The 13,578-nt window shown below is 30.8% G+C and overlaps 1 protein-coding gene across 1 annotated transcript in view; it reads right to left on the bottom strand.

The window, feature by feature from the left end:
- The window catches only part of LOC124367288 (F-box/LRR-repeat protein 21-like), a 29,078-nt gene extending 20,275 nt beyond the window's left edge, over positions 1-8,803 (bottom strand). Inside the window, exon 1 of the mRNA XM_046824005.1 lies at positions 8,714-8,803. Within this exon, the coding sequence (XP_046679961.1) occupies positions 8,714-8,759 (46 nt within the window). The 5' untranslated portion in view covers positions 8,760-8,803. The remainder of the gene's footprint in view (positions 1-8,713) is intronic.
- Between the last annotated feature and the right edge of the window lie 4,775 nt (positions 8,804-13,578).

Here is a 13,578-nt window from a genome sequence, read left to right as displayed (position 1 = left end):
CATAACATGCTGAATTTAGTTTCCCATTTAACTGACTGATGTGATTTTCCCATCTAAGATTGTCATCCAAAGTAACCCCAAGAAATTTACAATTTTTTGTAGAAGTAAGTTTACTTTGGTAAAAAGTTATTTCAAGTTGTTCTCTAAAGTTTCTAATAAAGTGAAAATTAAGTATGGATGTTTTGGAAATATTTAAGGATAGTTTTGTTAGCTTTAAGCCAGTTAAAAATCAAACTAATGTTATCATATAATTTTTGAGATAGTTTCAGTTTTATTGTCAGATTTAATCAAACTAGTGGTGTCATCAGCAAAGAGAATTAATTTGTCACATAAATTGAACTGCTTGGGTAAGTCGTTTATAAAAATTAAAAATAATATTGGACCTAAAACTGACCCTTGGGGTACGCCTGCCTCCAAATAGCGGGCAGGAGATAGATATTTATGGACAGAACCAGCACTGTTTTTGAACTATCTCTACTACCTGGCTGCGATCCCTCAGGAAGCTACTAAACCAATTGAGAGCAACCCCTCTAATGCCCATAATACTCACAAAATTTCATGGTCTACACAATCAAAAGCCTTCTGGAGGTCACAGAACAGGCCACAGGTCGACTGTCCCTGGTCCAAGGCAGTTAGCACATAATCAGTTAAACTTATGATAGCATCTGAAGTTGACAAATTAGATTGAAAACCAAATTGATTTTTATTTATTATTGAGAATGATTTAAAAAAATTTTCAAGCCGTAATTTTACAATAGTTTCTAATAATTTTGAAAAAACTGAAAGAACTGAAATAGGTCTGTAATTTTCTGCAAGATTTGAATTATTGTTTTTAAATATTGAGGTTACTCTGGCTACCTTGAGACATTCAGGGAAGACTCCGTGAGTCAGGGAGCTATTCACCAAAGAGCAAAGAGGTTTTGACAGGATGTGGATGTGTTCCTTCAATATCCTTGGAGGTATTCCATCCAGGCCTGGTGACTTACTTGATTTAAATTTACTTATAACTTCAATTATCTCTTTTTCACAAACAGGATAGAGATAAAAATGAACCATTAACAAATGGATTTGGCAAAAAATTTTGTGGATCGTAATGCCTTGAATTCAGCAAGTTAAGTTGGTTTGAGATAATATGAGGTACACTTGTGAAGTGCCTGTTAAATGCTATTGCAACATCCATTGGCTCAGTAATATCTTGTCCATTAACAATTAGATTAATGTTTTTTACAGAAGCGAATGATTTAGTCTCTGAATTAATGATATTCCAGGTTGTTCTTGGAATATTTTTAGAGGATTGTATTTTATTTACTAGGGGTTCTCTTTTTGCATAAAGGACTATTTTCTTATGATGTTTAAGGTAAGTTTTATATTCTTTCCAGCTATTTTCTGTGTTTATTGACTTGGCTCTGGCAAACAGCTCCCTTGACAGGACAGCACTTGCCCTAACCACATCAGTTACCCAGGAATATGGACTTGACTTAAGTTTTGTTATTGTTTTTAATGGGAATGCTAATTCATAATATAATATCAGCTTATCAACAAATTTTGAGAAATTTGCATCAACCGATTCACCAGAAATCACATCAAACCAGTCCTCCTTTTGCAGAAAGTCATGAAACATTCTATGACCCTGCTCAGAATATATCCTATGTGTAATTATTTTACTATTTTCATTTTTTAGTAATAAATTATTGACATTTATTTTCAAAATTTGAGAAAAATTATGATCTGAAAAGCCAGAGTGAAGGTTAAGACTTGATAGCAGATTCTGAGGTATGTTACTAACAATATTATCTAAACAAGATTCAACATTTTTGGTAACTCTAGTAGGTTCATTTATAAAATATCTAAAATTATAACATTTTAAAATATTCTTAAAAGCTAAAGACTCTGAGTTATGGTTTAATAGATTAATGTTAAAATCACCTAAGACAACTAAGTACTTTTTCTCTTTCAAAGCTAACTCAAATAACAATTGCAACTTGGAAATGAATATATGAATATCGGAGTCTGGTGTTCTGTAACAACTAACAGTTAAAATATTTAATTTATTAGAATTAGTTGAAATTAACTCTATAGAGGAACATTCAAAAACAAAGTCTTCACTAAATTTACAAATATCATTACGTTCAATAAATTGTATATGATTTTTTACAAGAAGACAAGAACCTCCCCGTGTCAAACTAATTCTACAATAAATTGAGGCTACAACGTAATTTTTTATCTGAAAATATTTTAAGTTTTTTGCTGACAACCAATGTTCACTTATAGCAATTATATCTACATTTACATCATGACTCAGATACTCCAGCTGTATAACTTTATTTAGGATACTTTGAGCATTTTGGTGTAATAAGGTTAAGGTTTTTATATTATTAATATTTGTTTTTTGTGAATCTATATGGTTCTTACAGGTTAAAGAAGTATTGTTTTGTGAATGTGATATACAGGCTAGGTTACTGTTAATATTTTCTTGCGCTGGATGTTTTTTGGTTTATTTATGCATTTTGCAGAGTTCTCATTAGGTGTTGATGCATGGATGTTATGTAGAATAATGTCAGCTGATGGATCGTTAGTTGCCACATGAAGTGTGAGGGGTTTATTGATTAAAAAAGTGGAGTTGTTTTCCGGTGAAGGAGCTTTGCTTCCTGGTGTATGGATGTCTTTTTGTACAATTGTGGGTTTTTTCACCTTTGAAGACTGATGAATTAGTTCGGCTAAAAAATGTTTACCTGATTTGTTTAAGTGTAGTCCAAATTTAGTATAATGTGTAAGATGTAGTGAACTCGTGTCAATAAAATTATACATAATTTTACATTACTAGCAGCCTCCTCAATCTTTACATTTACTTTTCTTATACTCTCATTGAGAGCAGGCTGATCTAATATATGAGGGATACCGATTATTGACATGTTAGTGTTGAGAGTTATATTAGGAAATGTATTAAAATTAAAATTAACTACACTAGCACTAGTGGAGTCTGTGATGTCGTTTGTCCCAGCGAGTAAGATAGCATGATCATTAAAGGTAAAACTCCCAGTCAAGTCCTGCAGGTTGTTGGATACGTAGTTAAAAGGGGCTCCCGAACTGCTGACTACCGTTACCTCGTAACCGCTGCCTAGTTTGGCTTCGAGAATCGGTGCAAGGTCCCGGCCATGACTGTCCGCAGCAAGCAAAATTTTCCTCTTTGTTATTTTTTCTTTGGCTGGATTACTCTGCTGTGTTTTTCTAGTCGGTGTGATCTTTGTTTTGTTTTTAGATCTACTTGAGTTTAAAGGTAAAGTTCCGATCACACTACAAACTTCCTCTGGATCATCAATGCGACCCTCAAGCACTTGAAAAGAGTTTCTCAATGGCAGTGTAAATGTTTTAAGTTTTTTTGTCTTTATCAAAGTTTTCTTTTTCATTTTTTCAGGCAAACATGTTGGAGATTGTGAGTAGGAGAAACTGCTGGTATTTTTATTTAATAATTTCATTATTTCTTCTTTCTTTTTGAAGGACTAACATTTCTAGGTTATTGTTATGAATCTTGAGTTGTTTTATTTCTTCATTGGCTGCTATTAAGTCTTTATTTAAGGTGTCTACAACTAAGTTAAGAGTTTCAAGTGTTTCTCTAGTAGTTTTATTTATAAATTCACTATCTTCGTCATCATTACCTTCATCAGATTTAGTTTCCAATACTTTGGATATACCACAGATATCAGATAGATTGTTATTTTTTATTATTGGTGCACATATAACAGCTCCAGTTTGATTTGGATTCTGCAATAATTTTAAAATTGAGAGTAATTTATGTCTGTACATTGCAAGTGATACCACTGTAGACACTGACCAGAACATTGTATAGATGGTTTTGATTTTAATAGTTTTTTTTGAACAGTTTCCACAATTATAAGACTTCTGCTTTCTTTTCATTTTTTGATTTTTTTTTTTAATTATAAAATAGGCCTAAGAATGAAATAAATAGTAAAATATGGAAGAATTTGTAAAAGAGTATGAAAAATATATTAATATTTCAATTAAGAGAGGATAATTTAACTAATTTGTGACATAAAAAGTATAAAGTTATAGTTTTGAACCTGGAACCTTCAGATTCAAAGTCTGTCACACAACCCATTGAGCCATCCAACAGATATGAAAATATAAGTCAAACTAGACAATGATAGTTTATTGTAGATGAAGGTAGATTAGGTTGTCAGAGATAAGTCAGTCACTGTCCAAAGGTCAGCTATCCTTGATAAGAAGGGTAGACCTTCCTTATCTATGTATAATTTAATTATGCCAGATCCAACAAAGTTATTAAAATGTTTTGGAAATTTTCACACTTATAATAAATATAGTGATAAACTTACTACCATTTATCTATAGCACTTAAAAAACTACCCAATTTTATATAAAAATTTATTTTAAAAATCACTTTGAAACCACTTAAATAGAGAACTTTGTGGAGCTAAATAACTGGTGTCCTGCCTCCATCTCCATTCTATGTGTCTATCAAATAAAAATAAAAATAAAAATGATGAAATGAAAAATGGAACATAAATCTCTTTTTGTGGTTGGAACAGTGGGCACAAAACTTCCCATTTGTGTACCTGTGATCAGTTAATTGCTCTATGTCAAGAAAGAGAGGAATACCTTCCAATGTCATAAAGGTAGCCTACGCTCTTCCTATGCCACCAAAACTATTAATTTAAATTTGAAATGCAAAGTGTAAATTAAGTCCTAACACGCCTAGATATACTATTCCACAGGGATTGCGATATCAATGTAAAATCTTCACCACAACTATTAAAATACTTTTATGAACTTTTTAAGGAATAAAAATATTGTCCCTCTTTTTCAAAGATTAAGCCATTGTAATGCCATCTAGAAAAAAGAGACCTCTTACCAAAACTATGCACACCAGAAATGTGAGATAGTACATAAAGAAATAAGCTGGGCCCCTCAAAGTCTTACAAAAACATATCACACATGTACTATATTGTTGCTTTGAAAAGAGGAGTGACATTTTTGTTACCCTCAAAAAAATCCAAAAAAGTAATTTAATAAGTCTGGTGAAGTTTGTTCATTGATATCTCAATCCGTTTGGTATACATTCAGGCGTACCAGGACTTAATTTACACCCTTAGATGTATGAGGTTGTTTGCCCATAACTATTGCTAGGATCATCGTAGAGATGATTTGTTTATGTCATTGTGTTTCTTTTGAATTTACGTTTCAAATGATATGTCGTAAGATAGGGGTTGCAATTTGAACATTCCAATTACACCCGATTTACTCCCCTTTGAAAAATGGGAGAAATATTTTTATCCTTCAAGATTTTAATAGGTATGGTTTTTACATCAATATCGCAACCTGTTTGGATACATCCAGGCGTATCAGGACAATTTACACCTTTGTATAATTAGATATAAAACTAAAAACATGAAATTTTGTGGCGACGGCTCCACTATAATTATATACGATAGCAGATAAAGGTTACTTCCATGTTAAACATTACATTTTGAAGAAGTCAACATTTCTAAAAAGCGGATTCTTGAGGAACAAATAAGCACAGAAAGCTATCGTTGGGCCCATAAACCAAACAGGGGTACCTATCTAGTAAACCTTTATAATGTGCAACATCTGCATTGGATATTCAAGTGCAAACTTGTGCCAAAACCATTATTGATATGTCTCTAATATCTCTTCACAGTTAATTCACTTAGCTTCCTGTCTCAAACTGGAGGCTTCTATATTTGAATTGGACACTAAAAAGGATCATTTATACTGTTTCAAGTTTTATAAATAAAACAAGAGTACATTTTATGAGTTGCAAAATTAGCGTTGGAGACTAAGAGTCCTTTATACTCCCTCATTAATATTATCTAATCTAATCTTCTAATCTTGAGTTTTATTATTTTTAATGTTTGTGTATTTGTGGTATGAAATACTAAAGTTTAATTATTATTAAACTTTATTTTTTCTTTTTCTTCTAACACAGCAGACGTGTATATACAAAATTATTTTATATGTAATAATAATAATAAATTTGTTTATTTATAGTAAAATATGTTACATACATTGACAAAATCTAATTCAGCTACAGACTAAATAGCATTGTCTCTAAATAGTATTGAATAAGTATAATACAAAAATATTACGTATATAATAATATGAAATTAATTGTCCAGTTTAGAATAACACTGATCACATCATGAGTTTATCTTGAAACAATCAATAATAGTTTATTTTTATATATTTTAAGAGAGTATTTTTCATTCAGATGTTTCAATTTATTATGCACTTTTAAGCAAATTACTATTCAAAGATTTACTCAGTTGAAAATAGTCAATTAAAATGTTATTTCTGTTTCTTGTGTTGTAAGTATGTGTCTGTGTATGGTTTATTAAGCCCTTATTGTTTAAAATGTAAACAGAATATTTGGGAGAGGCTAACACACTGGGTGCTTTAGGAGTTATAAAAATCTTCCAAAACAAGGGCTCTAAGCTTTAAGGGTGGTTTAGAAGGTATAAAATATCCCCCAAAACAAGGGCACTAAGCTTTAAGGGTGGTTTAGAAGGTATAAAATATCCTCCAAAACAAGGGCTCTAAGCTTTAAGGGTGGTTTAGAAGGTATAAAATATCCTCAAAAACAAGGGCTCTAAGCTTTAAGGGTGGTTTAGGAGATATAAAATATCCTAGAAAACAAGGGCTCTAAGCTTTAAGGGTGGTTTAGAAGGTATAAAATATCCTGAAAAAAAAACAAGGGCTCTAAGCTTTAAGGGTGGTTTAGGAGTTATAAAAATCTTCCAAAACAAGGGCTCTAAGCTTTAAGGGTGGTTTAGAAGGTATAAAATATCCTCAAAAACAAGGGCTCTAGGCTTTAAGGGTGGTTTAGAAGGTATAAAATATCCTCAAAAACAAGGGCTCTAGGCTTTGAGGCCTCGTAAATGTGTTCTAGCTTAAAACAAACTACTGAGTCCAATTTGTAACAATTATTGTCTTCCAAATATTGAGGAGGGGGGAGTAGAGGACCCCTGTTATATGCACCCCTGAACACAATCTTAGTACTGTGACCAGTGTGATTAAGGTATACTCTACAAGTTTTGGTAAAGGCTACTTTAATAGTTTTAGCTTCAGATTACAAAAAAAATAATTATTTTAACATTTTAATAAGTAGAGACACTCTTATGGCATACATTCTAGAAGCTCTTTTCTTATTGGAATTATTTATAAATTTAAAAACAAACACTTCAATAAGTATCTTATGGCATTTTGATTCAAAATTTTGTCCTGATCTTTAACATTCTCCCATTATATCAAACATTTTTGGTCCATTCCTTCTCAATGTTTTTGAAAATAACATTGATAAAATATGGTTTTACTTACAAAGTTAATGACATTAGAGGTCATTTGTAGTAATTATAATAACAAAAAAATTTGCAACTTAAAAACCACATAAATCATGTAAGATGAATTTAATTGTTAGTGTAGGAAGTGTGATGAGTTACGGCTAAGTGAAATGCAGCATTGACAACAGTTACGATTTACTGTATCTTTGGAAACATGATAAGATAATAGCTCAAGGTAACAAAGAGATTTACATTTTACGTGGATTATAAACCATGGAGATTTTAGTCTTTTCTGTATAAATGCACAGCTTGAATAGAATTTCAAATGATAATTTCCTTTTATCATTCAGTTGTGACTTGGGGTGCATGGGTTTATGGGTTCATAATTTGGAAGCAGAAGAACAATATTCTAACATTTAATCTCAATTAATAAGTCAGAATATATAACTTTTGAAGCAAAGAATATAATTTATTTTATTACCAAGCATATTACAGAAACTGAATGTTTTATTTTGGGACAGTTCATTGTAGTAATGGCACGTGATTATACGCTTTCATTATATCTATGCTGTTGTGTTTTCTTTATTGGCAGAACATTAGCGAAGCCTATCACTCGAAGGACTGGAGAAATTGTATTTCTGTCTGTCTGCCCGTCCACACAATATCACGAGAATATATCAACCTATGGACTTGAAATTTTTGCATGAGGCTTCATTTCTATGTAAACACTAAATTTGATGATGTTGCTCCTTGGTATTTGGCTGAACTTTAGTGAACATTTCTATCCTGCCTTGCTTTAAAATAAAGTTAATGGATTCTATCATTTGGCGTAAGTATGAATGATGTCAAAACAAATAAAATGTTTTTACTAATTAAGAATTTTACTATGGGAAAGAAAGTTTTCTATCTTATATTATAAATGATAACAAAAAATGAACTATAGCAATAGATTATAATTTTCACATTTGTATAATGTACATTTATTAATAATACTTATTTTGCTAATAAAATAAACAAATTGTAGCAGAGATTAAAAAAAAAAAATTTTTCATGTTTAAAAAATGGATTAAATTTGTTTTTTCTTGTAAAGTGTAAAGCAAAACGCTTGTAGAAATTAAAAATCTAATTTTTAATATTTTATTAACAAAAACTTTTGTTTTTCAAGTTGTTTCAAACTAGCATTAAGATATTAATAGGCTTTTATAATATCATTAATTATATAAACAATAGTCATTATTTTAAACTTCTTTAAACAGAGTTGAAAACCACTGATTGACTCAAACTGTGTACTATTAAGAACAGTCAAAACAGACTAAATTTAACCCGGTTGGAACTGAAATAGCAAGCTGTTACTGTATCGGAACTGATCAAAGCATTACTGGTTTTGCGCACTGCGGGGGCGGACACTGAAGCAGAGGTGGTCATCGTAGCACTACACTGGACACGGACCGACTGGCATCAGTTCTACCAACTCTCCGGAACTACTGGCACCGCGTCAAGCCTTAAATACCCTCAGTTGGCCCGGGTTTTGTAATTGTTCTAACCTAACCCATCTCTCTTATGTAAGATACTCACATAATTGCTTTTGTCTGATTGTTTTGCATTTTCATTTGGATAGTTATTTTTGGTGCTTCTTTGTTTCAACAGAACGAAAACATAACTACTTAATTTAATTCCTGTAAAAACTAAGAACTATTTTAAATTTATTTTAAGAAGGAGAATCTTGGAGGAATTGAAACAATTTTAAATTTTATACAACTAGTAATAATTCCTCAAATTTCTAATGGAAATTTTTGGAATTCACAGCACAAAATAAACATTCACGTTTGAACAATTGAATGATTATACCACTTAATTATAATAAATGTTACTAATTTTTAATCAAAATAAAATACCGTAATATCAAATTAAAAACAATATAAAAAATAAAAAGTATTTATTGTAAAAGTCATGTTGCACTAAAATGTCAACAAGAGGCAAAATAAAATTAGTAAATGCTAAAAAATAGCAAAATCTGTGAATAACATTTAATTAGTTAAATACAATACTACACACTTCCTGGAGTCTGTGCACATTTGGATATTAAGAGTCTCAAGTACTTATATTTAATTCTGTCAGAGCCAGCTGTACTGGCTGCCACCTAGATTCTAGCCTCATAAGAACGATGTTGAACTTCAAAAACTTTTAAGCCCTTACTTATGTTTAGGCGTAAAATTAAAGAAAATGTCTCATTTTAAAGTTACAACCAGTTTTTAATATTTTAATGGTTTATTCAAAAATAAAATCTCAAACTTGTTTGTACTTCACCATTTAAATATAAAAAATGTATACATTTCACAATAAAAACTAAAAAAAGGGTTGGATAAATACTAACCATATTTTTAAAATGAGACACAACCATAACTTTACAACCTCCTATATAAGGAGTAAAAGAGTTTACAAACACAACCAGGATGAAATATAATTTTGCAGAATATCTCTTAGAAACAGGCCACTGTTATAAAAGTATATAAGAAAACGTACAAATATTGAATTTCAGAAAAAAGGGAGAACAATTATATTTGAAAGAACAACACATTTATTTAAATTATAATAGAGATTCATGTAATATATATTGAAATGCAATGCAACTCAGTACAAAAAATCCAATATTTGAACAAATATCAAAATTATGAAAGTTATCCTGAAAGTACACTCTACCAATAAAGATCTATAGTTCATTACATATTATCAAAATATGTTTTATGATTTTTATTTGCTTATAGTTTATTGTGAGGTTATAATGTTACTGTAACCATAATAAGATTGCTGAAACATACACCAACAGTAAAAAGGTTTGAAAGAGTACTATCTTAAGTACCTATTTTCCTAATAAATACATACATAAATACTAGCAGATCCCGTGGCTTCGCACACAATTTCATAGGTTTTGCAACTGTATGGGCACTTCTGGTTCAAGTGAATTATATTTCCAAAGCTAATGTTGTTTGCCTTCTTCCCAAAACCAAGAAAATAAATTAAAAGTGTATATTTATGGTCATAGTATTTTACTTTGAAGTTTGTAATTTAGTTCCATTGCTGATTTTGCCTCTTCTATGAGCAATAAGAAGAAAAAAAATATATACATACATATTCTGCTCTAAGAACCCTACTTATGTGAAAAAAAACAACTAATTTAGGTTTGCCAACAGTATTTAAATGTAAAGTAAAGGTTTACATTTAATTGTCTCTTATATCTACACAGCTAGCAGTTACCCACTTCTTTGCACGCAATTTAGTGGGTGTTGCATATGTATGACCACTGCTAGTTGGTCATACACCACAAATGGTTCAAGTGAATTATATTTCCGACGCCAATGTTGAGTTTGCCTTGTTGCCACGATCAAGAAAATAGTCAAAAAGTTAATATTTATGGCCATTCGAATTTACTTTGTTAGATAATAACATTGTCTTTTAGATTTCATACCTAATATTTGATAAAAATACTAAACGTACATTAACAATGACAATACGCGTTTGTTTCTTTATATACTGAAAAATATTGTTAATAGTTTACAACATTTAGAGGAATTGGTTACATTAGTTCAAAAGCACAGTCCAGCGAACTTTCATCTATAGTTCTTGTCGACTGCTTCAAAGGGAGTCCTCAGTGTCAAATTCTGACAATCTTGTGTTTTGAGGCATTTTTTATGATAGACTAGTACCTACCTAATTGCTAAAATCTAAAACGGCATTAAACATATTTGTACTCACTATAAATGTAAACAAATTGAAAATAATAAACAACGTTTACACAAAACTGTTGATTACATTAGAAATGCTCTTTTACTTAATATTTCACAACTTTAGACACCAAGTTGGGAATTTCCAAATAAGAATAGACCTATATATATTATCCTAGAGACCCTAAGATAGTATAGATGTATAGTTTAGGCATGAAAACAAAACAAACAAAGACACTTTTGCATTTATAATATTATTAGGATTAGGGTTTCTAGATACAGTTTTGAGTAATTGTAACAAAAATAAAATCATCTGTTACAACAGCTCTATTATGTAAGATATGACAAAAAATCAAGTTAATTTTACAAACACATAATAATTCAAGTGTAACGTTTAATAAATAACGGAAATTACTGCATGATGGTCATTACTGCTTATATTTATAAATTTTGCTCATGATTTTAAATTTTTGGTAGGCTGAGGTGTCATGGCAACCGTAATAAAATAAAGAAAATACGCATGCTACACGTACATGTACTTTATTATAAAGTGGTCGAACATTCAACCTTTAAGTTGAACAAGAAATTTATTTAAAGATAAATATTATACATCATAACTTAGCGCCTTCAAATAGTGTTTGGCTATTAAATATACATAACTGTCTCGTAATTGCAGTTTATAATGTGTGGGAGCTTTGAACAATTTTATCTTCTAGATTTAACTTGTAACTGATTAAATTTGTAAATCTAAACCATTATCGAATCCACCTAAAGACAAACAAAAGATTTCATTAAAACCGGCCCAGCCATTTAGGAGGAAGTTCAGTGACACGCACACAAGATATATATATATATATATATATATATATATATATATATATATATATATATATATATAAAACTTTTGAAGTCAGGTGGTTTTGGGTTATAGAGCCATATTCGGTTAATTTATGCAGAGGTTTCATTAATTGCTATTGTAGGGACAGTTGCAATAGGCTGATTTTGTATAGAAACCTTACCTAAAATTATATGTTTCAATTTTGATATTTTTCAATGAGTTAAATTTTTATATCATGCTGTTAGTCTCTTGTAAAACGTTTTCAATATATTCACACAAATTTAAAACTAAGATTTAACTTTAGACTTTCATAACTACTTTATATAGAATTGATGAGATTGGACAACAAATTAAATGTAAACAATGTTTTTGTATTAAGAATAAACAAACTGTTTAGCAGTGTTTTGGCTTTCAAATAGTACTAATAGAAGTATTGGATACCATAAATTACTCTATTTCACTTAACAACCCTCTATTTTTCTAAAATTTACATGCAGTACACAATTTTATTGATTACACCACCATTATAAAATAATTCCACAAAATATATGCTGCAGATAGTAGAAAAACTACTACTAACTTTGGCTAAGGATAAGCTGACAATAAGGTCACAGCTTCTATGATTAAATCACTGACTGTAATAACATTTGCAATTGCTCTTTACTTACAACATTATAGATAGATTATAAATTAAAAGTATTATAACTTACATGTTATCTCGACTGGGGTAGGCGTGGATCAGCTTCTTCTGTACTTCTGACTTCTAGTGATGGTCGTTACAGAACGTAATAGGATTTAATAACACTATTACCACGTAGTAGCCGTCACCGTTGTAATAGGTTACAACAAACACCCTATTATTTTTGTCACGTAAACATAACAGTTACTTAGTAAACGGCTATCTGAGAAACAGTCTGGATCTGTCACTTCTACCCATCACCCTATTACAAAAACTACGAGTAATACGGAACGAACGGTGTGTCACTGACACTGGATTCGTTACGTTACCGCTGTCACTATATTTGAGTTTTGTCACGTCATTCACACGTGATTCACAGACCATTCGTGTCGTGTTATGACACGAAAACTTCAATGCACTTGCGTTCTGACTCTGAGGGCTACTATCGTGTTTGTGCATTTCAAGTTGGTTATTGACAGTTCTAACCGTATTAATAGTTTAATAGTAGTGTTTTGGACTTTTTCCACTAGTTTTATACATTAATAAAATTGTGTTTAATAGTTTCACTCAGTTTTTGTAGTTAATATCTTTAATTTTGTGTGACTGGTGTGTGAAACAAAATGAACAGAAAACAGAAGACTAGTTATTTGTGGTCTTACTTCACAACTACGGATCCCGTAAGTAAAATTGCTAGGTGCGATTTATGTGGTCAATTGGCAAGTTTTAAAACTACAGTTTCTAACCTTAGAAAGCATTTAGAAAGAAAACATACCACTGTTGCTTTGCCACCGCCAGGAGGGAAACACTTACCGGTATCAAATGTGGTTGAACCCCTTGCTGTTCCTTCTTTGGCCTCTACTTTAAACAGGACTACATCGAACACCAACATTGCCATGCAGAATGTAAATTCTGACAACATTGCCACTAATAGTTCAATGTGTAATATTGTACCAAATAACCAACCAAGCATTAGGTCCTTCATACCTCAGCCGAAAAAAATTAGTG

The sequence above is a fragment of the Homalodisca vitripennis genome, chromosome 8, assembly GCF_021130785.1.
Source record: "Homalodisca vitripennis isolate AUS2020 chromosome 8, UT_GWSS_2.1, whole genome shotgun sequence".
Lineage (NCBI taxonomy): Eukaryota > Metazoa > Arthropoda > Insecta > Hemiptera > Cicadellidae > Homalodisca > Homalodisca vitripennis.
Note: the sequence above shows the minus strand (reverse complement) of the source record. Positions and strands in the feature narration are given on the sequence as shown.